At 45.4% G+C, this 27,285-nt stretch overlaps 1 protein-coding gene across 3 annotated transcripts; it reads right to left on the bottom strand.

Annotated features, from left to right (window-relative positions):
- Positions 1 to 219: 219 nt before the first annotated feature.
- Positions 220 to 27,190, bottom strand: LOC135545427 (uncharacterized). Of its 3 annotated transcripts, none has more exons than XM_064973033.1 (11): positions 27,108 to 27,190; positions 26,435 to 26,647; positions 23,977 to 24,529; positions 23,305 to 23,517; positions 22,117 to 22,193; positions 7,888 to 8,088; positions 4,943 to 5,240; positions 3,573 to 3,664; positions 2,801 to 2,940; positions 1,718 to 1,822; positions 220 to 1,031 (listed from the first exon to the last, which is right to left on the bottom strand). In XM_064973033.1, the coding sequence occupies exons 6-11, from the start codon at positions 8,015 to 8,017 to the stop codon at positions 948 to 950; spliced, it is 849 nt and encodes a 282-aa protein (XP_064829105.1). In that variant the 5' UTR covers positions 8,018 to 8,088; positions 22,117 to 22,193; positions 23,305 to 23,517; positions 23,977 to 24,529; positions 26,435 to 26,647; positions 27,108 to 27,190; the 3' UTR covers positions 220 to 947. The 3 variants fall into 3 exon arrangements, with proteins under 3 accessions (XP_064829105.1, XP_064829106.1, XP_064829107.1); XM_064973034.1 differs by lacking the exon at positions 27,108 to 27,190 and having other exon boundaries at positions 23,977 to 24,099; positions 24,301 to 24,529; positions 26,435 to 27,080; XM_064973035.1 differs by lacking the exons at positions 23,977 to 24,529; positions 26,435 to 26,647; positions 27,108 to 27,190 and having other exon boundaries at positions 23,305 to 23,686.
- Positions 27,191 to 27,285: the final 95 nt, after the last annotated feature.

Below are 27,285 nucleotides of genomic sequence, written 5' to 3'. Positions count from 1 at the left end.
GCATTTTCTATCATACCCCAAGACATGCTAACCTCTCACCATTACAATAACAGGGGAGGTTAGCATTTTATATCATACCCCCAAGACATGCTAACCTCTCACCATTACAATAACAGGGGAGGTTAGCATTTTATATCATACCCCCAAGACATGCTAACCTCCCACCATTACAATAACAGGGGAGGTTAGCATTTTATATCATACCTCCAAGACATGCTAACCTCCCACCATTACAATAACAGGGGAGGTTAGCATTTTATATCATACCCCCAAGACATGCTAACCTCCCACCATTACAATAACAGGGGAGGTTAGCATTTTATATCATACCCCCAAGACATGCTAACCTCTCACCATTACAACAACAGGGGAGGTTAGCATTTTATATCATACCCCCAAGACATGCTAACCTCTCACCATTACAATAACAGGGAAGGTTAGCATTTTTGGAGAGTATGATGTTTTTGTCTGTAAGGTTCTCACTCATCATTAATCAAGATTCATTCAGGATTATCCGTAATCATGATAACATCCACGTTAATGTAGAAGTGTTTAGAAACATAGTCGATTATAATCTCCATTATTTAACATTTATATTGGGCACAAAATAAAATGAAACTCAACCAAAACAAACAACAAATGCATCCAACAAGTTTGTAGAGTCAAACGATTGATATAGTTAATGTGTGCTATGAACATGGGACGAAATACTAAACTTTTGACTACTTTAATACATAGAAGTGAATTTGTCCCAGTACTTTTGGTCTCCTAATATGGGGGGCTATGTACAAAAAGTGATTTTTAAACTGTTCATCTGATATCATCAAGGTGAACACAGCAGTAAGTCATCAAGGTGAATACAGTATCATGAGGTTCCTCTAAGTATCAGACAGTAATACAGTAATGGGATCTCTATGGATATGGTTGTAGTTGTGCTGTAAGGCTCATCACAGCAAGGTGGAGAAGTGACTGAACTGGTCTGATCCACTGGCCATCACTGTAGCATGGAAACGCCTGGGACGGTCTGGGTCCTGCAGAGAGAGAGAGAGAGATTGAGAGAAACATAGGGTAGACACAGGTAGAGACATATCTACAGTAGTTCTCACCTGTATAGGGTAGACACAGGTAGAGACATATCTACAGTAGTTCTCACCTGTATAGGGTAGATACAGGTAGAGACATATCTACAGTAGTTCTCACCTGTATAGGGTAGACACAGGTAGAGACATATCTACAGCAGTTCTCACCTGTATAGGGTAGATACAGGTAGAGACATATCTACAGTAGTTCTCACCTGTATAGGGTAGACACAGGTATAGACATATCTACAGTAGTTCTCACCTGTATAGGGTAGATACAGGTAGAGACATATCTACAGTAGTTCTCACCTGTATAGGGTAGACACAGGTAGAGACATATCTACAGTAGTTCTCACCTGTATAGGGTAGATACAGGTAGAGACATATCTACAGTAGTTCTCACCTGTATAGGGTAGACACAGGTAGAGACATATCTACAGCAGTTCTCACCTGTATAGGGTAGATACAGGTAGAGACATATCTGCAGTAGTTCTCACCTGTATAGGGTAGATACAGGTAGAGACATATCTACAGTAGTTCTCACCTGTATAGGGTAGATACAGGTAGAGACATATCTACTGTAGTTCTCACCTGTATAGGGTAGATACAGGTAGAGATATATCTACAGTAGTTCTCACCTGTATAGGGTAGGCACAGGTAGGGACGTATCGGATCACAAAGCCACAGCGTCTCTTCTGGGATGTGTTGGGGTCACTGGCGTGGACCAGGAACCCATCATGGATCTGATTGGGTTAACCATCAACATCAAATCACAATCCCAAATAGCACCTTAATTCTTATTGTTTGTACAATTTGTGAGAAACACAATATAGTTGTAGAAGAATAGAGAATAGAGTGTATTTCCATGTAATACAGAATGTCCAGTAGGACTTGGGATGGGAAGCTCCCTGTAATACAGAATGCCCAGTAGGACTTGGGATGGGAAGCTCCCTGTAATACAGAATGTCCAGTAGGACCAGGGATGGGAAGCTCCATGTAATACAGAATGTCCAGTAGGACCTGGGATGGGAAGCTCACTGTAATACAGAATGTCCAGTAGGACCTGGGATGGGAAGCTCACTGTAATACAGAATGTCTAGTAGGACCTGGGATGGGAAGCTCCCTGTAATACAGAATGTCTAGTAGGACCTGGGATGGGAAGCTCCCTGTAATACAGAATGTCCAGTAGGACCTGGGATGGGAAGCTCCCTGTAATACAGAATGTCCAGTAGGACCTGGGATGGGAAGCTCCCTGTAATACAGAATGCCCAGTAGGACTTGGGATGGGAAGCTCACTGTAATACAGAATGTCCAGTAGGACCTGGGATGGGAAGCTCCCTGTAATACAGAATGCCCAGTAGGACTTGGGATGGGAAGCTCCCTGTAATACAGAATGCCCAGTAGGACTTGGGATGGGAAGCTCCCTGTAATACAGAATGCCCAGTAGGACTTGGGATGGGAAGCTCCCTGTAATACAGAATGCCCAGTAGGACTTGGGATGGGAAGCTCCCTGTAATACAGAATGCCCAGTAGGACTTGGGATGGGAAGCTCCCTGTAATACAGAATGCCCAGTAGGACTTGGGATGGGAAGCTCCCTGTAATACAGAATGCCCAGTAGGACTTGGGATGGGAAGCTCACTGTAATACAGAATGTCTGTTTGCTGACATTTGTTTTTCTTAAACAGACAAGAACCCCGAGTAGGGGGGCAGTGTGACTTACAGACATCTGCCCAGCCAGCAGGGGGCAGAGTAGAGCGCTATCCGTTTGCAACAGCTCCTCAGGGATCTCCTGGTTGACTGACAGCATGTTTCCGGGGCGGGAGGCGAGGTGGTGGGGCAGCATGCCAGAGCAGTGGCTTCCTGGAGGAGGGGGGGGGAGAGGGGAGGGGGAGAGGAGAGGAAAGGAGAGGAGAGGAGAGGAGAGGGGAAGAGAGGAGAGGAGAGGAGAGGAGAGGGGAAGAGAGAGGAGAGGAGAGGAGAGGGGAAGAGAGGAGAGGAGATGAGAGGAGAGGAGAGGAGAGGGGAAGAGAGGAGAGGAGAGGGGAAGAGAGGGGAAAGAGAGGAGAGGAAAGGAGAGGAGAGGGGAAGAGAGGAGAGGAGAGGAGAGGAGAGGAGAGGGGAAGAGAGAGGAGAGGAGAGGAGAGGAGAGGGAAGAGAGGAGAGGAGAGGAGAGGAGAGGAGAGGGGAAGAGAGGAGAGGAGAGGGGAAGAGAGGAGAGGAGAGTGAACACTTTACTAACCACACAGACTCTCGTCTTCTGTTTGTCTATGAAAGGACATCTTATCACAGTCATTTGCTGCAGTCATTTCCTGCTAGAACGACAGAAAGATGCTTTCAGAACATTAACTGTACCTGGCTAAATGCAGATACATATTTTGAGGAGACATTTAAGTATTTATTTATCTTGTTGTGGCACCAATTAGAACTGAACTGGCCGTTTCTGGAAACAAAATAATTTGGTGAGTTTTAGGTGGTCAGGGGAGCTGCAGTACCTGGGATGACCTTCAGGGCTCCGTTTTCTGCCAGTGAATCATCTAGAGCCAGCCACACCGACAGGACTGGACCCCCAGCTATTCCCCAGTACCTGGTGGAATCAGACAGCTCCTGAATAAATACTTGTTATTACTCAAAACGTACTGTAGTAGTAGGAGTGGTGTAGCAGTAGTAATATTGTAGTAGTATTGTGGTAGTAGTAGCTGTAGTATTGTAGTTGTAGTAGTTGTACTGTAGTAGTATGAGTGGTGTAGCAGTAGTAATATTGTAGTAGTGTTGTGGTAGTAGTAGCTGTAGTATTGTAGTTGTAGTAGTTGTACTGTAGTAGTAGGAGTGGTGTAGCAGTAGTAATATTGTAGTAGTATTGTGGTAGTAGTAGCTGTAGTATTGTAGTTGTAGTAGTTGTACTGTAGTAGTAGGAGTGGTGTAGCAGTAGTAATATTGTAGTAGTATTGTGGTAGTAGTAGCTGTAGTATTGTAGTTGTAGTAGTTGTACTGTAGTAGTAGGAGTGGTGTAGCAGTAGTAATATTGTAGTAGTATTGTGGTAGTAGTAGCTGTAGTATTGTAGTTGTAGTAGTTGTACTGTAGTAGTAGGAGTGGTGTAGTCGTAGTAGTATTGTAGTAGTGTTGTGGTAGTAGTAGCTGTAGTATTGTAGTTGTAGTAGTTGTACTGTAGTAGTAGGAGTGGTGTAGCAGTAGTAATATTGTAGTAGTATTGTGGTAGTAGTAGCTGTAGTATTGTAGTTGTAGTAGTTGTACTGTAGTAGTAGGAGTGGTGTAGCAGTAGTAATATTGTAGTAGTATTGTGGTAGTAGTAGCTGTAGTATTGTAGTTGTAGTAGTTGTACTGTAGTAGTAGGAGTGGTGTAGCAGTAGTAATATTGTAGTAGTATTGTGGTAGTAGTAGCTGTAGTATTGTAGTTGTAGTAGTTGTACTGTAGTAGTAGGAGTGGTGTAGCAGTAGTAATATTGTAGTAGTATTGTGGTAGTAGTAGCTGTAGTATTGTAGGTGTAGTAGTTGTACTGTAGTAGTAGGAGTGGTGTAGTCATAGTGGTATTGTAGTAGTGTTGTGGTAGTAGTAGCTGTAGTATTGTAGTTGTAGTAGTTGTACTGTAGTATTAGGACTGGTGTAGTAGTAGTAATATTGTAGTAATATTGTGGTAGTAGTAGCTGTAGTATTGTAGTTGTAGTACTAGTAGCGGTAGTAGTAGTAGTGATGTAGTAGTTGCAGTAACAGTACTACAAGCAGTATTGGCAGCGGTAGTAGTACTGTAGTAGTATTTTACTATTTTTGAGATACTTGTAACTGACAGTTGTATTAGTATTGTAATAGTAATGTAGCTGTGGAAGTATTAGTGATGTACTCACCTCATATCCTGGTGCCAGGCCACGAAGGGCAGTCCAGTCTCACTCTGCTGGTCCTTCTCTGATGACCTCACTGCCTCCTCACTGGTCAGAGTTATGGCATCATTTCCTGCCTGTGTGGCTGTGGGGTGGGGTGTGGGGGTTGTTGGGTACTTGCAGATGAAGCGTGAGTCTAGCAGGATGACATCAGAGCCCAGGATGGACTGTACCACCTGTAGGATGTGGGGGTGTTTGGCCAGGCCCATCACCCAGGGGTACTTCAGGTGCACATTGTGGAGACTGTACTGGGTATACTCCTCACCTGAAGTCAGGTAGACACAGGTAGATATCAGTCAATACAGGTAGCAATCATTCAATACAGGTAGATACAGATAGATATAATTCAATACAGGTAGGTATCATTCATTACAGGTAGACACAGGTAGATATCATTCAATACAGATAGGTATGATTCAATACAGGTAGATGTCATTCAATACAGGAAGATATCATTCAATACAGGTAGATATCACACAATACAGGTAGATATCATTCAATGCAGGTACATATCATTCATTACAGGTATACAAAGGTAGATATCATTCAATACAGGTAGATATCATTGAAAACAGGTAGATATCATTCAATACAGATAGATATCATTCAATACAGATAGATATCATTGAAAACAGGTAGATATCATTCAATACAGATAGATATCATTGAAAACAGGTAGATATCATTCAATACAGATAGATATCATTCATTACAGGTAGACACGGGTAGATATCATTCATTACAGGTAGATACATATAGATATCATTCAATACAGATAGATATAATTCAATACAAGTAGATACCATTCAATACAGTTAGATATAATTAAATTCAGGTAGATATATTTCAAAACAGGTAGATACCATTCAATACAGGTAGATATAATTCAAAACAGGTAGATATCATTCAATACAGGTAGATATCATTCAATACAGGTAGATATCATTCATTACAGGTAGACACGGGTAGATATCATTCATTACAGGTAGATACATATAGATATCATTCAATACAGTTAGATATAATTAAATTCAGGTAGATATATTTCAAAACAGGTAGATACCATTCAATACAGGTAGATATAATTCAATACAGGTAGATATCATTCAATACAGGTAGACACGGGTAGATATGTTCAATACAGGTAGACACAGGTAGATATCATTCCGTACATGTCGATACAGGTAGATATCATTCAATACAGGTAGACAGAGGTAGAAATGGTCAATACAGGTAGACAGAGTTAGATATCATTCAATACAGGTAGACAGGGGTAGATATGTTCAATACAGGTAGACAGAGTTAGATGTAATTCAATACTGATAGACAGAGGTAGATATGTTCAATACAGGTAGACAGAGTTAGATGTAATTCAATACAGATAGACATAGTTAGATATATTCAATACAGGTAGACAGATTTAGATGTAATTCAATTCAGATAGACAGAGTTCGATGTAATTCAATACAGATAGTCAGAGTTAGATGTGATTCAATACAGGTAGACAGAGTTAGATGTAATTCAATACACATAGACAGAGTTAGATGTAATTCAATAAAGATAGACAGAGTTAGATTTAATTCAATACAGGTAGACAGAGTTAGATGTAATTCAACACATGTAGAGACAGGTCGATATCATTCAATACAGGTAGACACAGGTAGATATGTTCAATACAGGTAGATATCATTCAATAAAGGTATACACGGGTAGATATGTTCAATACAGGTAGATATCATTCAATGCAGGTTGATATCATTCAATACAGGTAGATATCATTCATGACATGTAGAGACAGGTCGATATCATTCAATACAGGTAGACACAGGTAGATATCATTACGTACATGTCGATACAGGTAGATATCATTCAATACAGGTAGACAGAGGTAGATATGTTCAATACAGGTAGACAGAGGTAGATATGTTCAATACAGGTAGACAGAGGTAGATATGGTCAATACAGGTAGACGGAGTTAGATATGTTCAATACAGATAGACAAAGGTAGATATCATCCAATACAGATAGACAGAGTTAGATGTAATTCAATACAGATAGACAGAGTTAGATGTAATTCAATACAGATAGACATAGTTAGATGTAATTCAATACAGGTAGACAGATTTAGATGTAATTCAATTCAGATAGACAGAGTTTGATGTAATTCAATACAGATAGACAGAGTTAGATGTAATTCAATACAGATAGACCGAGTTAGATGTAACTCAATACAGATAGACAGAGTTAGATGTAATTCAATACAGGTAGACAGAGTTAGATATAATTCAATACAGATAGACAGAGTTAGATGTAATTCAATACAGATAGACAGAGTTAGATGTAATTCAATACAGATAGACAAAGGTAGATATCATCCAATACAGATAGACAGAGTTAGATGTAATTCAATACAGATAGACAGAGTTAGATGTAATTCAATACAGATAGACAGAGTTAGATATATTCAATACAGATAGACAGAGTTAGATATAATTCAATACAGATTGACAGAGTTAGATGTAATTCAATACAGATAGACAGAGTTAGATGTAATTCAATACAGATAGACAGAGTTAGATGTAATTCAATACAGATAGTCAGAGTTAGATGTAATTCAATACAGATAGACAGAGTTAGATATATTCAATACAGATTGACAGAGTTAGATGTAATTCAATAGAGATAGACAGATGAAGTTAACATTCAACAGATCCCATTAAAAGGACATGTTTAACCATAAAAGGTTGAACGAACAAGGCTGTTAACCTTCTGTTCCTAGGCCATCATTGAAAATATGAACTTGTCTAGTTACATAAAGGTAAAATAAAATAAAACCATAATCATGGTGATATTACAGATGTATTGACCTCTAACCCTAACCCCCCTCCTCCTCCTCGTCCCCCTCCACTCACCAAACTCTCTCTCCAGGTGGTTGAAGGCCTGTCTGGCCTCCCTCAGCTCTGTGTCGTCTAGGACCGGTACAGCAGAGAGGAATCCCTGCTGGTTGTAACGCTCCTTCATCTGACACGTTGACACACTCATCTCTGGGTTGGCTGCTGTACACGCCAGTCCTGACTGTGTCAACTCCACTGGGTGAAGGCTGTTTTTATAACCTGGAAAGAGAGGGAGAACAGAGAGACAAAGGGAGTGTGTCTTTTAGTTGTGCCCAGGCCATAAACAGTCGTCCTAACATAGGTATTTCTGTTTATCTTCTTAAACCTCAGAGCCCTAAGGGAAAAGACAGGGGGTCTCAGGTTAACCAGCGCCCTAAGGGAATAGACAGGGGGTCTCATGTTAACCAGAGCCCTCAGGGAATAGACAGGGGGTCTCATGTTAACCAGAGCGCTAAGGGAATAGACAGGGGGTCTCATGTTAACCCGCGCCTTAAGGGAATAGATAGGGGGTCTCATTTTAACCAGAGCCTTAAGGGAATAGACAGGGGGTATCATGTTAACCAGAGCCCTAAGGGAATAGACAGGGGGTCTCATGTTAACCAGAGCCCTAAGGGAATAGACAGGGGGTCTCATGTTAACCAGAGCCTTAAGGGAATAGACAGGGGGTCTCATGTTAACCAGAGCCCTAAGGGGATAGACAGGGGGTCTCATGTTAACCAGAGCCCTAAGGGAATAGACAGGGGGTCTCGTGTTAACCAGAGCCCTAAGGGAAAAGACAGGGGGTCTCATGTTTACCAGAGCCCTAAGGGAATAGACAGGCGGTCTCATGTTAACCAGAGCGCTAAGGGAATAGACAGGGATCTCATGTTAACCAGAGCCTTAAGGGAATAGATAGGGGGTCTCATTTTAACCAGAGCCTTAAGGGAATAGACAGGGGTCTCATTTTAACCAGAGCCCTAAGGGAATAGACAGGGGGTCTCATGTTAACCAGAGCCCTAAGGGAATAGACAGGGGTCTCATTTTAACCAGAGCCCTAAGGGAATAGACAGGGGGTCTCATGTTAACCAGAGCCCTAAGGGAATAGACAGGGGGTCTCATGTTAATCAGAGCCCTAAGGGAATACACAGGGGGTCTCATGTTAATCAGAGCCCTAAGGGAAGAGACAGGGGGTCTCATGTTAATCAGAGCCCTAAGGGAATAAACAGGGGTTCTCATGTTAACCAGAGCCTTAAGGGAATAGACAGGGGGTCTAATGTTAACCAGAGCCCTAAGGGAATAGACAGGGGGTCTCATGTTAACCAGAGCCATAAGGGAATAGACAGGGGGTATAATGTTAACCAGAGCACTAAGGGAATAGACAGGGGGTCTCATTTTAACCAGAGCCTTAAGGGAATAGACAGGGGGTCTCATGTTAACCAGAGCCATAAGGGAATAGACAGGGGGTCTAATGTTAACCAGAGCCCTAAGGGAATAGACAGGGGGTCGCATGGTAACCAGAGCCCTAATGGAATAGACAGGGGGTCTCATGTTAACCAGAGCCCTAAGGGAATAGACAGGGGGTCTCATGTTAACCAGAGCCCTAAGGGAATAGACAGGGGGTCTCATGCTAACCAGATCCCTAAGGGAATAGACAGGGGTCTCATGTTAACCAGAGCCCTAAGGGAATAGACAGGGGTCTCATGTTAATCAGAATCCTAAGTGAATAGACAGGGGTCTCATGTTAACCAGAACCCTAAGGGAATAGACAGGGGGTCTCATGTTAACCAGCGCCCTAAGGGAATAGACAGGGGGTCTCATGTTAACCAGTGCGCTAAGGGAATAGACAGGGGTCTCATGTTAACCAGAGCCTTAAGGGAATAGATAGGGGTCTCATTTTAACCAGAGCCTTAAGGGAATAGACAGGGGGGTATCATGTTAACCAGAGCCCTAAGGGAATAGACAGGGGGTCTCATGTTAACCAGAGCCCTAAGGGAATAGACAGGGGTCTCATGTTAACCAGAGCCATAAGGGAATAGACAGGGGGTCTCATTTTAACCAGAGCCCTAAGGGAATAGACAGGGGGTCTCATGTTAACCAGAGCCCTAAGGGGATAGACAGGGGGTCTCATGTTAACCAGAGACCTAAGGGAATAGACAGGGGGTCTCATGTTTACCAGAGCCCTAAGGGAATAGACAGGGGGTCTCATGTTAACCAGAGCGCTAAGGGAATAGACAGGGGTCTCATGTTAACCAGAGCCTTAAGGGAATAGATAGGGGGTCTCATTTTAACCAGAGCCTTAAGGGAATAGACAGGGGGTATCATGTTAACCAGAGCCCTAAGGGAATAGACAGGGGGTCTCATGTTAACCAGAGCCCTAAGGGAATAGACAGGGGGTCTCATGTTAACCAGAGCCTTAAGGGAATAGACAGGGGGTCTCATGTTAACCAGAGCCTTAAGGGAATAGACAGGGGGTCTCATTTTAACCAGAGCCCTAAGGGAATAGACAGGGGGTCTCATGTTAACCAGAGCCCTAAGGGAAGAGACAGGGGGTCTCATGTTAACCAGAGCCCTAAGGGAATAAACAGGGGTCTCATGTTAACCAGAGCCTTAAGGGAATAGACAGGGGGTCTCATGTTAACCAGAGCCATAAGGGAATAGACAGGGGGTCTAATGTTAACCAGAGCCCTAAGGGAATAGACAGGGGTTCTCATGTTAACCAGAGCCCTAAGGGAAGAGACAGGAGGTCTCATGTTAACCAGAGCCCTAAGGGAATAAACAGGGGGTCTCATGTTAACCAGAGCCTTAAGGGAATAGACAGGGGGTCTCATGTTAACCAGAGCCATAAGGGAATAGACAGGGGTCTCATGTTAATCAGACTCCTAAGGGAATAGACAGGGGTCTCATGTTAATCAGAATCCTAAGGGAATAGACAGGGGTCTCATGTTAACCAGAACCCTAAGGGAATAGACAGGGGGTCTCATGTTAACCAGAGCCCTAAGGGAAGAGACAGGGGGTCTCATGTTAACCAGCGCCCTAAGGGAATAGACAGGGGGTCTCGTGTTAACCAGAGCCCTAAGGGAAAAGACAGGGGGTCTCAGGTTAACCAGCGCCTAAGGGAATAGACAGGGGTCTCATGTTAACCAGAGCCTTAAGGGAATAGACAGGGGTCTCATTTTAACCAGAGCCCTAAGGGAATAGACAGGGGGTCTCATGTTAACCAGAGCCCTAAGGGGATAGACAGGGGTCTCATGTTAACCAGAGACCTAAGGGAATAGACAGGGGGTCTCATGTTTACCAGAGCCCTAAGGGAATAGACAGGGGTCTCATGTTAACCAGAGCGCTAAGGGAATAGACAGGGGTCTCATGTTAACCAGAGCCTTAAGGGAATAGATAGGGGGTCTCATTTTAACCAGAGCCTTAAGGGAATAGACAGGGGGTATCATGTTAACCAGAGCCCTAAGGGAATAGACAGGGGTCTCATGTTAACCAGAGCCCTAAGGGAATAGACAGGGGGTCTCATGTTAACCAGAGCCTTAAGGGAATAGACAGGGGTCTCATTTTAACCAGAGCCCTAAGGGAATAGACAGGGGGTCTCATGTTAACCAGAGCCCTAAGGGAAGAGACAGGGGGTCTCATGTTAACCAGAGCCCTAAGGGAATAAACAGGGGTCTCATGTTAACCAGAGCCTTAAGGGAATAGACAGGGGTCTCATGTTAACCAGAGCCATAAGGGAATAGACAGGGGGTCTAATGTTAACCAGAGCCCTAAGGGAATAGACAGGGGTTCTCATGTTAACCAGAGCCCTAAGGGAAGAGACAGGAGGTCTCATGTTAACCAGAGCCCTAAGGGAATAAACAGGGGGTCTCATGTTAACCAGAGCCTTAAGGGAATAGACAGGGGGTCTCATGTTAACCAGAGCCATAAGGGAATAGACAGGGGTCTCATGTTAATCAGACTCCTAAGGGAATAGACAGGGGTCTCATGTTAATCAGAATCCTAAGGGAATAGACAGGGGTCTCATGTTAACCAGAACCCTAAGGGAATAGACAGGGGTCTCATGTTAACCAGAGCCCTAAGGGAAGAGACAGGGGTCTCATGTTAACCAGCGCCCTAAGGGAATAGACAGGGGGTCTCGTGTTAACCAGAGCCCTAAGGGAAAAGACAGGGGTCTCAGGTTAACCAGCGCCCTAAGGGAATAGACAGGGGTCTCATGTTAACCAGAGCCCTCAGGGAATAGACAGGGGGTCTCATGTTAACCAGAGCCTTAACGGAATAGACAGGGGGTCTCATGTTAACCAGAGCCCTAACGGGATAGACAGGGGGTCTCATGTTAACCAGAGCCCTAAGGGAATAGACAGGGGGTCTAATGTTTACCAGAGCCCTAAGGGAATAGACAGAGGGTCTCAGGTTAACCAGCGCCCTAAGGGAATAGACAGGGGGTCTCATGTTAACCAGAGCCCTCAGGGAATAGACAGGGGGTCTCATGTTAACCAGAGCCCTAAGGGAATAGACAGGGGGTGTCATGTTAACCAGAGCCCTAAGGGGATAGACAGGGGTCTCATGTTAACCAGAGCCCTAAGGGAATAGACAGGGGGGTCTCATGTTTACCAGAGCCCTAAGGAAATAGACAGGGGGTCTCATGTTAACCAGAGCGCTAAGGGAATAGACAGGGGTCTCATGTTAACCAGAGCCTTAAGGGAATAGATAGGGGGTCTCATTTTAACCAGAGCCTTAAGGGAATAGACAGGGGTTATCATGTTAACCAGAGCCCTAAGGGAATAGACAGGGGGTCTCATGTTAACCAGAGCCCTAAGGGAATAGACAGTGGGTCTCATGTTAACCAGAGCCTTAAGGGAATAGACAGGGGGTCTCATTTTAACCAGAGCCCTAAGGGAATAGACAGGGGGTATCATGTTATCCAGAGCCCTAAGGGAAAAGACAGGGGGTCTCATGTTAACCAGAGCCCTAAGGGAATAGACAGGGGGTCTCATGTTAACCAGAGCCTTAAGGGAATAGACAGGGGTCTCATGTTAACCAGAGCCTTAAGGGAATAGACAGGGGGTCTCATTTTAACCAGAGCCCTAAGGGAATAGACAGGGGGTCTCATGTTAACCAGAGCCCTAAGGGAAGAGACAGGGGTTCTCATGTTAACCAGAGCCTTAAGGGAATAGACAGGGGGTCTCATGTTAACCAGAGCGCTAAGGGAATAGACAGGGGTCTCATGTTAACCAGAGCCTTAGGGGAATAGATAGGGGGTCTCATTTTAACCAGAGCCTTAAGGGAATAGACAGGGGGTATCATGTTAACCAGAGCCCTAAGGGAATAGACAGGGGGTCTCATGTTAACCAGAGCCCTAAGGGAATAGACAGGGGGTCTCAAGTTAACCAGAGCCTTAAGGGGAGTAGACAGGTGTTCTCATTTTAACCAGAGCCCTAAGGGAATAGACAGGGGGTATCATGTTAACCAGCGCCCTAAGGGAATAGACAGGGGGTCTCGTGTTAACCAGAGCCCTAAGGGAAAAGACAGGGGGTCTCAGGTTAACCAGCGCCCTAAGGGAATAGACAGGGGGTCTCATGTTAACCAGAGCCCTCAGGGAATAGACAGGGGGTCTCATGTTAACCAGAGCCTTAACGGAATAGACAGGGGGTCTCATGTTAACCAGAGCCCTAACGGGATAGACAGGGGGTCTCATGTTAACCAGAGCCCTAAGGGAATAGACAGGGGGTCTAATGTTTACCAGAGCCCTAAGGGAATAGACAGAGGGTCTCAGGTTAACCAGCACCCTAAGGGAATAGACAGGGGTCTCATGTTAACCAGAGCCCTCAGGAATAGACAGGGGTCTCATGTTAACCAGAGCCCTAAGGGAATAGACAGGGGTCTCATGTTAACCAGAGCCTTAAGGGAATAGACAGGGGTCTCATTTTAACCAGAGCCCTAAGGGAATAGACAGTGGGTCTCATGTTAACCAGAGCCTTAAGGGAATAGACAGGGGGTCTCATTTTAACCAGAGCCCTAAGGGAATAGACAGGGGGTCTCATGTTAACCAGAGCCCTAAGGGGATAGACAGGGGGTCTCATGTTAACCAGAGCCCTAAGGTAATAGACAGGGGGTCTCATGTTTACCAGAGCCCTAAGGGAATAGACAGGGGGTCTCATGTTAACCAGAGCGCAAAGGGAATAGACAGGGGTCTCATGTTAACCAGAGCCTTAAGGGAATAGATAGGGGGTCTCATTTTAACCAGAGCCTTAAGGGAATAGACAGGGGGTCTCATGTTTACCAGAGCCCTAAGGGAATAGACAGGGGGTCTCATGTTAACCAGAGCGCTAAGGGAATAGACAGGGGTCTCATGTTAACCAGAGCCTTAAGGGAATAGATAGGGGGTCTCATTTTAACCAGAGCCTTAAGGGAATAGACAGGGGGTATCATGTTAACCAGAGCCCTAAGGGAATAGACAGGGGGTCTCATGTTAACCAGAGCCCTAAGGGAATAGACAGGGGGTCTCATGTTAACCAGAGCCTTAAGGGAATAGACAGGGGGTCTCATTTTAACCAGAGCCCTAAGGGAATAGACAGGGGGTCTCATGTTAACCAGAGCCCTAAGGGAATAGACAGGGGGTCTCATGTTAACCAGAGCCTTAAGGGAATAGACAGGGGGTCTCATTTTAACCAGAGCCCTAAGGGAATAGACAGGGGGTCTCATGTTAACCAGAGCCCTAAGGGGATAGACAGGGGGTCTCATGTTAACCAGAGCCCTAAGGGAATAGACAGGGGGTCTCATGTTTACCAGAGCCCTAAGGGAATAGACAGGGGGTCTCATGTTAACCAGAGCGCTAAGGGAATAGACAGGGGTCTCATGTTAACCAGAGCCTTAAGGGAATAGATAGGGGGTCTCATTTTAACCAGAGCCTTAAGGGAATAGACAGGGGTATCATGTTAACCAGAGCCCTAAGGGAATAGACAGGGGTCTCATGTTAACCAGAGCCCTAAGGGAATAGACAGGGGTCTCATGTTAACCAGAGCCTTAAGGGAATAGACAGGGGGTCTCATGTTAACCAGAGCCTTAAGGGAATAGACAGGGGGTCTCATTTTAACCAGAGCCCTAAGGGAATAGACAGGGGGTCTCATGTTAACCAGATCCCTAAGGGAATAGACAGGGGTCTCATGTTAACCAGAGCCCTAAGGGAATAGACAGGGGTCTCATGTTAATCAGAATCCTAAGGGAATAGACAGGGGTCTCATGTTAACCAGCGCCCTAAGGGAATAGACAGGGGGTCTCATGTTAACCAGAGCCCTCAGGGAATAGACAGGGGGTCTCATGTTAACCAGAGCCCTAAGGGAATAGACAGGGGTCTCATGTTAACCAGAGCCCTAAGGGGATAGACAGGGGTCTCATGTTAACCAGAGCGCTAAGGGAATAGACAGGGGTCTCATGTTAACCAGAGCCTTAAGGGAATAGATAGGGGGTCTAATGTTAACCAGAGCCCTAAGGGAATAGACAGGGGTTCTCATGTTAACCAGAGCCCTAAGGGAAGAGACAGGAGGTCTCATGTTAACCAGAGCCCTAAGGGAATAAACAGGGGTCTCATGTTAACCAGAGCCTTAAGGGAATAGACAGGGGTCTCATGTTAACCAGAGCCATAAGGGAATAGACAGGAGTCTCATGTTAATCAGACTCCTAAGGGAATAGACAGGGGTCTCATGTTAATCAGAATCCTAAGGGAATAGACAGGGGTCTCATGTTAACCAGAACCCTAAGGGAATAGACAGGGGGTCTCATGTTAACCAGAGCCCTAAGGGAAGAGACAGGGGGTCTCATGTTAACCAGCGCCCTAAGGGAATAGACAGGGGTCTCGTGTTAACCAGAGCCCTAAGGAAAAGACAGGGGTCTCAGGTTAACCAGCGCCTAAGGGAATAGACAGGGGTCTCATGTTAACCAGAGCCCTCAGGGAATAGACAGGGGGTCTCATGTTAACCAGAGCCTTAACGGAATAGACAGGGGGTCTCATGTTAACCAGAGCCCTAACGGGATAGACAGGGGGTCTCATGTTAACCAGAGCCCTAAGGGAATAGACAGGGGGTCTAATGTTTACCAGAGCCCTAAGGGAATAGACAGGGGGTCTCATGTTAACCAGAGCCCTCAGGGAATAGACAGGGGGTCTCATGTTAACCAGAGCCCTAAGGGAATAGACAGGGGGTCTCATGTTAACCAGAGACCTAAGGGGATAGACAGGGGTCTCATGTTAACCAGAGCCCTAAGGGAATAGACAGGGGGGTCTCATGTTTACCAGAGCCCTAAGGAAATAGACAGGGGGTCTCATGTTAACCAGAGCGCTAAGGGAATAGACAGGGGTCTCATGTTAACCAGAGCCTTAAGGGAATAGATAGGGGTCTCATTTTAACCAGAGCCTTAAGGGAATAGACAGGGGTTATCATGTTAACCAGAGCCCTAAGGGAATAGACAGGGGTCTCATGTTAACCAGAGCCCTAAGGGAATAGACAGGGGTCTCATGTTAACCAGAGCCTTAAGGGAATAGAGAGGGGGTCTCATTTTAACCAGAGCCCTAAGGGAATAGACAGGGGGTATCATGTTATCCAGAGCCCTAAGGGAAAAGACAGGGGGTCTCATGTTAACCAGAGCCCTAAGGGAATAGACAGGGGGTCTCATGTTAACCAGAGCCTTAAGGGAATAGACAGGGGGTCTCATGTTAACCAGAGCCTTAAGGGAATAGACAGGGGGTCTCATTTTAACCAGAGCCCTAAGGGAATAGACAGGGGGTCTCATGTTAACCAGAGCCCTAAGGGAAGAGACAGGGGGTCTCATGTTAACCAGAGCCCTAAGGGAATAAACAGGGGTTCTCATGTTAACCAGAGCCTTAAGGGAATAGACAGGGGGTCTCATGTTAACCAGAGCGCTAAGGGAATAGACAGGGGTCTCATGTTAACCAGAGCCTTAAGGGAATAGATAGGGGGTCTCATTTTAACCAGAGCCCTAAGGGAATAGACAGGGGGTCTCATTTTAACCAGAGCCTTAAGGGAATAGACAGGGGGTCTCATGTTAACCAAAGCCATAAGGGAATAGACAGGGGTCTCATGTTAATCAGAATCCTAAGGGAATAGACAGGGGTCTCATGTTAATCAGAATCCTAAGGGAATAGACAGGGGTCTCATGTTAACCAGAACCCTAAGGGAATAGACAGGGGGACTCATGTTAACCAGAGCCCTAAGGGAAGAGACAGGGGGTCTCATGTTAACCAGCGCCCTAAGGGAATAGACAGGGGGTCTCGTGTTAACCAGAGCCCTAAGGGAAAAGACAGGGGGTCTCAGGTTAACCAGCGCCCTAAGGGAATAGACAGGGGGTCTCATGTTAACCAGAGCCCTCAGGGAATAGACAGGGGGTCTCATGTTAACCAGAGCCTTAACGGAATAGACAGGGGGTCTCATGTTAACCAGAGCCCTAACGGGATAGACAGGGGGTCTCATGTTAACCAGAGCCCTAAGGGAATAGACAGGGGGTGTAATGTTTACCAGAGCCCTAAGGGAATAGACAGAGGGTCTCAGGTTAACCAGCACCCTAAGGGAATAGACAGGGGGTCTCATGTTAACCAGAGCCCTCAAGGAATAGACAGGGGGTCTCATGTTAACCAGAGCCCTAAGGGAATAGACAGGGGGTCTCATGTTAACCAGAGCCTTAAGGGAATAGACAGGGGGTCTCATTTTAACCAGAGCCCTAAGGGAATAGACAGTGGGTCTCATGTTAACCAGAGCCTTAAGGGAATAGACAGGGGGTCTCATTTTAACCAGAGCCCTAAGGGAATAGACAGGGGGTCTCATGTTAACCAGAGCCCTAAGGGGATAGACAGGGGGTCTCATGTTAACCAGAGCCCTAAGGGAATAGACAGGGGGTCTCATGTTTACCAGAGCCCTAAGGGAATAGACAAGGGGTCTCATGTTAACCAGAGCGCAAAGGGAATAGACAGGGGTCTCATGTTAACCAGAGCCTTAAGGGAATAGATAGGGGGTCTCATTTTAACCAGAGCCTTAAGGGAATAGACAGGGGGTATCATGTTAACCAGAGCCCTAAGGGAATAGACAGGGGGTCTCATGTTAACCAGAGCCTTAAGGGAATAGACAGGGGGTCTCATGTTAACCAGAGCCTTAAGGGAATAGACAGGGGGTCTCATTTTAACCAGAGCCATAAGGGAATAGACAGGGGGTCTAATGTTAACCAGAGCCCTAAGGGAATAGACAGGGGTTCTCATGTTAACCAGAGCCCTAAGGGAAGAGACAGGAGGTCTCATGTTAACCAGAGCCCTAAGGGAATAAACAGGGGGTCTCATGTTAACCAGAGCCTTAAGGGAATAGACAGGGGGTCTCATGTTAACCAGAGCCCTAAGGGAATAGACAGGGGTCTCATGTTAATTAGAATCCTAAGGGAATAGACAGGGGTCTCATGTTAATCAGAATCCTAAGGGAATAGACAGGGGTCTCATGTTAACCAGAACCCTAAGGGAATAGACAGGGGGTCTCATGTTAACCAGAGCCCTAAGGGAAGAGACAGGGGGTCTCATGTTAACCAGCGCCCTAAGGGAATAGACAGGGGGTCTCGTGTTAAACAGAGCCCTAAGGGAAAAGACAGGGGGTCTCAGGTTAACCAGCGCCCTAAGGGAATAGACAGGGGGTCTCATGTTAACCAGAGCCTTAACGGAATAGACAGGGGGTCTCATGTTAACCAGAGCCCTAACGGGATAGACAGGGGGTCTCATGTTAACCAGAGCCCTAAGGGAATAGACAGTGGGTCTAATGTTTACCAGAGCCCTAAGGGAATAGACAGAGGGTCTCAGGTTAACCAGCGCCTAAGGGAATAGACAGGGGTCTCATGTTAACCAGAGCCCTCAGGAATAGACAGGGGGTCTCATGTTAACCAGAGCCCTAAGGGAATAGACAGGGGGTCTCATGTTAACCAGAGCCCTAAGGGGATAGACAGGGGTCTCATGTTAACCAGAGCCCTAAGGGAATAGACAGGGGTCTCATGTTTACCAGAGCCCTAAGGAAATAGACAGGGGGTCTCATGTTAACCAGAGCGCTAAGGGAATAGACAGGGGTCTCATGTTAACCAGAGCCTTAAGGGAATAGATAGGGGGTCTCATTTTAACCAGAGCCTTAAGGGAATAGACAGGGGGTATCATGTTAACCAGAGCCCTAAGGGAATAGACAGGGGGTCTCATGTTAACCAGAGCCCTAAGGGAATAGACAGGGGGTCTCATGTTAACCAGAGCCTTAAGGGAATAGACAGGGGGTCTCATTTTAACCAGAGCCCTAAGGGAATAGACAGGGGGTCTCATGTTAACCAGAGCCCTAAGGGAATAGACAGGGGTCTCATGTTAACCAGAGCCTTAAGGGAATAGACAGGGGTCTCATTTTAACCAGAGCCCTAAGGGAATAGACAGGGGGTCTCATGTTAACCAGAGCCCTCAGGGAATAGACAGGGGGTCTCATGTTAACCAGAGCCTTAACGGACTAGACAGGGGGTCTCATGTTAACCAGAGCCCTAACGGGATAGACAGGGGGTCTCATGTTAACCAGAGCCCTAAGGGAATAGACAGGGGGTCTAATGTTTACCAGAGCCCTAAGGGAATAGACAGAGGGTCTCAGGTTAACCAGCGCCCTAAGGGAATAGACAGGGGGTCTCATGTTAACCAGAGCCCTCAGGGAATAGACAGGGGGTCTCATGTTAACCAGAGCCCTAAGGGAATAGACAGGGGGTCTCATGTTAACCAGAGCCCTAAGGGGATAGACAGGGGTCTCATGTTAACCAGAGCGCTAAGGGAATAGACAGGGGTCTCATGTTAACCAGAGCCTTAAGGGAATAGATAGGGGGTCTCATTTTAACCAGAGCCTTAAGGGAATAGACAGGGGGTATCATGTTAACCAGAGCCCTAAGGGAATAGACAGGGGGTCTCATGTTAACCAGAGCCCTAAGGGAATAGACAGGGGGTCTCATGTTAACCAGAGCCTTAAGGGAATAGACAGGGGGTCTCATTTTAACCAGAGCCCTAAGGCAATAGACAGGGGGTCTCATGTTAACCAGAGCCCTAAGGGGATAGACATGGGGTCTCATGTTAACCAGAGCACTAAGGGAATAGACAGGGGGTCTCATGTTAACCAGAGCCTTAAGGGAATAGACAGTGGGTCTCATGTTAACCAGAGCCTTAAGGGAATAGACAGGGGGTCTCATGGTAACCAGAGCCCTAGGGGAATAGACAGGGGGTCTCATGTTAACCAGAGAACAAAGGGAACAGACAGGGGTCTCATGTTAATCAGAACCCTAAGGGAATAGACAGGGGGTCTCATGTTAACCAGAGCCTTAAGGGAATAGACAGGGGGTCTCATGTTAACCAGAGCCTTAAGGGAATAGACAGGGGGTCTCATTTTAACCAGAGCCCTAAGGGAATAGACAGGGGGTCTCATGTTAACCAGAGCCATAAGGGAATAGACAGGGGGTCTAATGTTAACCAGAGCCCTAAGGGAATAGACAGGGGGTCTCATGTTAACCAGAGCCCTAAGGGAAGAGACAGGGGGTGTCATGTTAACCAGAGCCCTAAGGGAATAAACAGGGGGTCTCATGTTAACCAGAGCCTTAAGGGAATAGACAGGGGGTCTCATGGTAACCAGAGCCTTAAGGGAATAGACAGGGGTCCCATGTTAACCAGAGCCTTAAGGGAATAGACAGGGGGTCTCATGGTAACCAGAGCCCTAGGGGAATAGACAGGGGGTCTCATGTTAACCAGAGAACAAAGGGAACAGACAGGGGTCTCATGTTAATCAGAACCCTAAGGGAATAGACAGGGGGTCTCATGTTAACCAGAACCCTAAGGGAATAGACAGGGGGTCTCGTTAAAAAACAAAGAAGAAAGTAAAAGTTCAATATGTGCCATGTGAAAAAGCTAACGTTTAAGATCCTGGCTCAGAACATGAGAACATATGAAAGCTGGTGGTTCCTTTTAACATGAGGCTTCAATATTCCAAGGTAAGAGGTTTTAGGTTGTAGTTATTATAGGAATTATAGGACTATTTCCCTCTATACCATTTGTATTTCATATACCTTTGACTATTAGATGTTCTTATAGGCCCCATAGTATTGCCACCCTAATCTCGGGAGTCGATAGGCTTAAAGTCATAAATAGTTCAATGCTTGAAGCACAGCGAAGAGCTGCTGGCAAATGCAGAAAAGTGCTGTTTGAATGAATGCTTACGAGCCTGCTGCTGCCTATCAAATCCGGAAACTATCATTTCGAAAACAAAACATTTATTCATTCAGTGAAATACGTAACCGTTCCGTATTTTATCTAACGGGTGGCATCCATAAGTCTAAATATTGCTGTTACATTGTACAACCTTCACCTTTATGTCATAATTATGTATAATTCTGGCAAATGAATTATGGTCTTTGTCAGGAAGATGGTCTTCCCACAGTTTGCAACGAGCCAGACGGACCAAACTGCTGCATATACCCCGACTCTGTCGCACAGAACGCAAGAGACGTGAAACAATTTCCCTTGTTCAAAGAAATTCATGTTAGCAGGCAATATTAACTAAATATGCATGTTAAAAAATATATACTTGAGTATTGATTTCAAGAAAGGCGTTGAGGTTTATGGCTAGGTACATGTTGGTGCAACGAAAGTGCTTTTTTCGCAAATGTGCTTCTTAAATCACCCGTTTGGCGAAGTCGGCTGTGATTTGATGGTAAATGAACAGGCACCGCATGATCAACCATGTGTAGTTAACTAGTTATTAACTAGTTATTATGTTAAGATTGATTGTTTTTTATAAGATAGCTTGCGTCTTAGCCTGGCTCCTTGCTGACGGGTAGTCAGCCTGCCACGCAGTCTCTTCTTGGAGTTCAATCGGCCATAATCGGTGTCCAAAAATGGCCGATTACCGATTGTTATGAAAACTTGAAATTGGCCTTACACACACACAGAAACCCACTGAAACACACACAGAAACAGAACAGAAACACCTTCTCTGCTCTGCGCTGCCCTCAGTGTGAGTGACCTGTAATTGTCTGTGTGTGTGTGTCCAGGTTCCAGTGTATGTCAAGGTACAGTACATGTCATCATGGAATGACCTTCTCACCACAGTTAGGCAAGTTAAACAACCTGACTAGAAATCTTTTAACATGTCCAGATTTATGACAAGACATATTTATTGACGTCCCTCTGAAACATATGGAAAGAAAAAACATTTTGATGAAAGAGAATCTTACCTGAAGTGGGTCAGACTTGAAGAACCACTGTCCCCTGGTGTGATCTGTCCGAAAGCCTACCACTGCTCCTGTAAAGGCTGCAGAGGGAGAGAGAGAGGAGAGAGAGAGAGAGAGAGAGGAGAGAGAGAGACAGAGAGAGAGAGAGGAGAGAGAGAGAGAGAGAGAGAGAGAGAGAGAGAGAGAGAGAGAGAGAGAGAAGAGAGAGAGAGAGAGAGAGAGAGAGAGAGAGAGAGAGAGAGAGGAGAGAGAGACAGAGAGAGAGAGAGAGAGAGACAGAGAGAGAGAGAGAGAGAGAGAGAGAGAGAGAGAGAGAGAGAGAGAGAGAGAGAGAGAGAGAGAGTGAGAGAGAGAGAGAGAGAGAGAGAGAGAGAGAGAGAGAGAGAGAGAGAGAGAGAGAGAGAGAGAGAGAGAGAGAGAGAGAGAGAGAGAGAGAGAGAGAGAGAGAGAGAGAGAGAGAGAGAGAGAGAGAGAGAGAGAGAGAGAGAGAGAGAGAGAGAGAGAGAGAGAGAGAGAGAGAGAGAGAGAGAGAGAGAGAGAGAGAGAGAGAGAGAGAGAGAGACAGAGAGAGAGAGAGAGAGAGAGAGAGAGAGAGAGAGAGAGAGAGAGAGAGAGAGAGAGAGAGAGAGAGAGAGAGAGAGAGAGAGAGAGAGAGAGAGAGAGAGAGAGAGAGAGAGAGAGAGAGAGAGAGAGAGAGAGAGAGAGAGAGAGAGAGAGAGAGAGAGAGAGAGAGAGAGAGAGAGAGAGAGAGAGAGAGAGAGAGAGAGAGGAGAGTGAGAGAGAGAGAGAGAGAGAGAGAGAGAGAGAGAGAGAGAGAGAGAGAGAGAGAGAGAGAGAGAGAGAGAGAGAGAGAGAGAGAGAGAGAGAGAGAGAGAGAGAGAGAGAGAGAGAGAGAGAGAGAGAGAGGAGAGAGAGAGAGAGAGAGAGAGTGAGAGAGAGAGAGAGAGAGAGAGAGAGAGAGAGAGAGACAGAGAGAGAGAGAGAGAGAGAGGAGAGTGAGAGAGAGAGAGAGAGGAGAGTGAGAGAGAGAGAGAGAGAGAGAGAGAGAGAGAGGAGAGAGAGAGACAGAGAGAGAGAGAGACAGAGAGAGACAGAGAGAGAGAGACCGAGAGAGAGAGACAGAGATATAGAGAGGTTAAAGCCCATAAAAGCATACCAAAGTCTTAAATACTTATTTGCTCTCCTCCATACCTCTGTCTGCTTCTGCCGGTGTCTCAGATGTCTCCGTCTGTCTGGACGGTGGTCTGATGTGTGGATGATGGTCACAGCAGAGGCTCTGTAGGTCAGTATGAACCTGTGGTAGTAGAAGTCTCGGTGATGTGGAGTCCTCAACCTGTGTGATCTCTTATATACGGTCCGGCCAGGAGGGCTGAGTCGCAGGTGGAAACTACAGACGTCAATCATCTAGAATGACAGTACAGGTGAAAGGCTGAGCCGAGGTGACATTCCCAAGGTCATATTCATCATCGTTCAGACACAGTTCAAGAGAAGGAAGTACAAACTCTATGAATGTCACCTCTCATCAGTTGACAGCTAATCTGACAGTCTAAAGACACAATAAGGGTGGAACGTACACAAAGACACTGTCAGAAATATACAGCCTACTTTCCTGTAGCTGGTACACAGAGCTGGATTCTGGCTTCTCCTGCTATAGCCCCATCTACTGGTCAGTGGATTTCAGAGCCAGACACTCATCTAAACACACCTCATCACTTCATTATCATACGGTGATGCTCTGGGAGTCTGTGTGAAGTGAACTCAGTGTTGTAAGGGCAACATCCAATGTTGGAAGAAAATTACATTTATTCAAAGAGTAGGCTTCAGTGACTTTCACATTTATAAGGAAGGGTTTTTGATAAATACCAACTCATTGTAGTTTCCCATCATCTCAATCTCAATTTATTCTGCTTCCTCCTGAACTTGGTTCTTAGAAAAAGGGGCATTGTTAAGGTGACACATCCATGAATGAATGACATGCCATCTTTCCTGGAAAATAAACGAAACGCTGTGAATTTCCGCTCTCATCAGGTGAGTCATGTGACATACTTAAGACAGTAATGTGTAGAATAAACACAAGATGAATGCCGTTCTAAAAAACAAGGAGAGATTTTAAAGGAGGAAGAGTTGAGACAAACATTCTATATTATCAAGGAAGCCTGTACAGGTGTAGAGTTCATCATGTGTCACCTCTCATCAGGTGACAGTCATGTGACATTCTGTAGTTCATCATGTGGCCCCTCTCATCCGGTGACAGTCATGTGACATTCTGTAGTTCATCATGTGGCACCTCTCATCAGGTGACAGTCATGTGACATTCTGTAGGTCATCATGTGGCACCTCTCATCAGATGACAGTCATGTGACATTCTAGAGTTCATCATGTGGCCCCTCTCATCCGGTACCAGTCATGTGACATTCTAGAGTTCAGAAAGACAGAGAGAGAGACAGAGAGGAGAGAGAGAGAGAGGAGAAAGAGAGAGAGAGAGAGAGAGAGAGAGGAGAGAGAGGAGAGAGAGACAGAGAGAGAGAGACAGAGAGAGAGAGACAGAGAGATAGAGAGAGAGACAGAGAGAGAGAGAGAGAGAGAGAGAGAGAGAGGGAGAGATATATAGAGAGAGAGAGAGAGAGAGAGAGAGAGAGAGAGAGAGGAGAGAGAGAGACGAGAGAGAGAGAGAGAGAGAGAGAGAGAGAGAGAGAGAGAGACAGAGAGAGAGAGAGAGAGACAGAGAGAGAGAGAGAGAGAGAGAGACAGAGAGAGACAGAGAGAGAGAGACCGAGAGAGAGAGACAGAGAGATAGAGAGAGAGACAGAGAGAGAAGTTGTGAACGATCTGAGAGACAAGGCAAGAAGGGCATTCAATGCCATCAAAAGGAACATAAATTTCAACATACCAATTAGGATTTGGCTAAAAATACTTGAATCAGTCATAGAGCCCATTGCCCTTTATGGTTGTGAGGTCTGGGGTCCGCTCACCAACCAAGACTTCACAAAATGGGACAAACACCAAATTGAGACTCTGCACGCAGAATTCTGCAAAAATATCCTCAGTGTACAACGTAGAACACCAAATAATGCATGCAGAGCAGAATTAGGCCGATACCCACTAATTATCAAAATCCAGAAAAGAGCAGTTAAATTCTATAACCACCTAAAAGGAAGCGATTCCCAAACCTTCCACAACAAAGCTATCACCTACAGAGAGATGAACCTGGAGAAGAGTCCCCTAAGCAAGCTGGTCCTGGGGCTCTGTTCACAAACACACCCTACAGAGCCCCATGACAGCAGCACAATTAGACCCAACCAAATCATGAGAAAACAAAAAGATAATTACTTGACACATTGGAAAGAATTAACAAAAAAACAGAGCAAACTAGAATGCTATTTGGCCCTACACAGAGAGTACACAGCGGCAGAATACCTGACCACTGTGACTGACCCAAAATTAAGGAAAGCTTTGACTATGTACAGACTCAGCGAGCATAGCCTTGCTATTGAGAAAGGCCGCCGTAGGCAGACATGGCTCTCAAGGGAAGACAGGCTATGTGCTCACTGCCCACAAAATGAGGTGGAAACTGAGCTGCACTTCCTAACCTCCTGCCCAATGTATGACCATATTAGAGAGACATATTTCCCTCAGATTACACAGATCCACAAAGAATTCGAAAACAAATCCAATTTTGAAAAACTCCCATATCTACTGGGTGAAATTCCACAGTGTGCCATCAGAGCAGCAAGATTTGTGACCTGTTGCCACGAGAAAAGGGCAACCAGTGAAGAACACGCACCATTGTAAATACAACACATATCTATGCTTATTTATTTTATCTTGTGTCCTTTACCATTTGCACATTGTAAAAACACTGTATATATATATAATATGACATTTGTAATGTCTTTATTGTTTTGAAACTTCTGTATGTGTGATGTCTACTGTTAATTTTTATTGTTTATTTCACTTTATATATTATATACCTTACTTGCTTTGGCAATGTTAACATATGTTTCCCATGCCAATAAAGCCCCTTGAATTGAATTGAATTGAATTGAGAGAGAGAGAGAGAGAGAGAGGGGAGAGATATATATAGAGAGAGAGAGAGAGGAGAGAGAGAGAGAGAGAGAGAGAGAGAGAGAGAGAGAGAGAGAGAGAGAAAGGAGAGAGAGAGAGACAGAGAGAGAGAGAGAGAGAGACAGAGAGAGAGAGAGAGAGAGAGACAGAGAGAGACAGAGAGAGAGAGACCGAGAGAGAGAGACAGAGATATAGAGAGGTTAAAGCCCATAAAAGCATACCAAAGTCTTAAATACTTATTTGCTCTCCTCCATACCTCGGTCTGCTTCTGCCGGTGTCTCAGATGTCTCCGTCTGTCTGGACGGTGGTCTGATGTGTGGATGATGGTCACAGCAGAGGCTCTGTAGGTCAGTATGAACCTGTGGTAGTAGAAGTCTCGGTGATGTGGAGTCCTCAACCTGTGTGATCTCTTATATACGGTCCGGCCAGGAGGGCTGAGTCGCAGGTGGAAACTACAGACGTCAATCATCTAGAATGACAGTACAGGTGAAAGGCTGAGCCGAGGTGACATTCCCAAGGTCATATTCATCATCGTTCAGACACAGTTCAAGAGAAGGAAGTACAAACTCTATGAATGTCACCTCTCATCAGTTGACAGCTAATCTGACAGTCTAAAGACACAATAAGGGGTGGAACGTACACAAAGACACTGTCAGAAATATACAGCCTACTTTCCTGTAGCTGGTACACAGAGCTGGATTCTGGCTTCTCCTGCTATAGCCCCATCTACTGGTCAGTGGATTTCAGAGCCAGACACTCATCTAAACACACCTCATCACTTCATTATCACACGGTGATGCTCTGGGAGTCTGTGTGAAGTGAACTCAGTGTTGTAAGGGCAACATCCAATGTTGGAAGAAAATTACATTTATTCAAAGAGTAGGTTTCAGTGACTTTCACATTTATAAGGAAGGGTTTTTGATAAATACCAACTCATTGTAGTTTCCCATCATCTCAATCTCAATTTATTCTGCTTCCTCCTGAACTTGGTTCTTATAAAAAGGGGCATTGTTAAGGTGACACATCCATGAATGAATGACATGTCATCTTTCCTGGAAAATAAACAAAACGCTGTGAATTTCCCCTCTCATCAGGTGAGTCATGTGA

This window comes from Oncorhynchus masou, chromosome 9 (genome assembly GCF_036934945.1).
Source record: "Oncorhynchus masou masou isolate Uvic2021 chromosome 9, UVic_Omas_1.1, whole genome shotgun sequence".
NCBI classification, from domain to species: Eukaryota; Metazoa; Chordata; class Actinopteri; order Salmoniformes; family Salmonidae; genus Oncorhynchus; species Oncorhynchus masou.
Note: the sequence above shows the minus strand (reverse complement) of the source record. Positions and strands in the feature narration are given on the sequence as shown.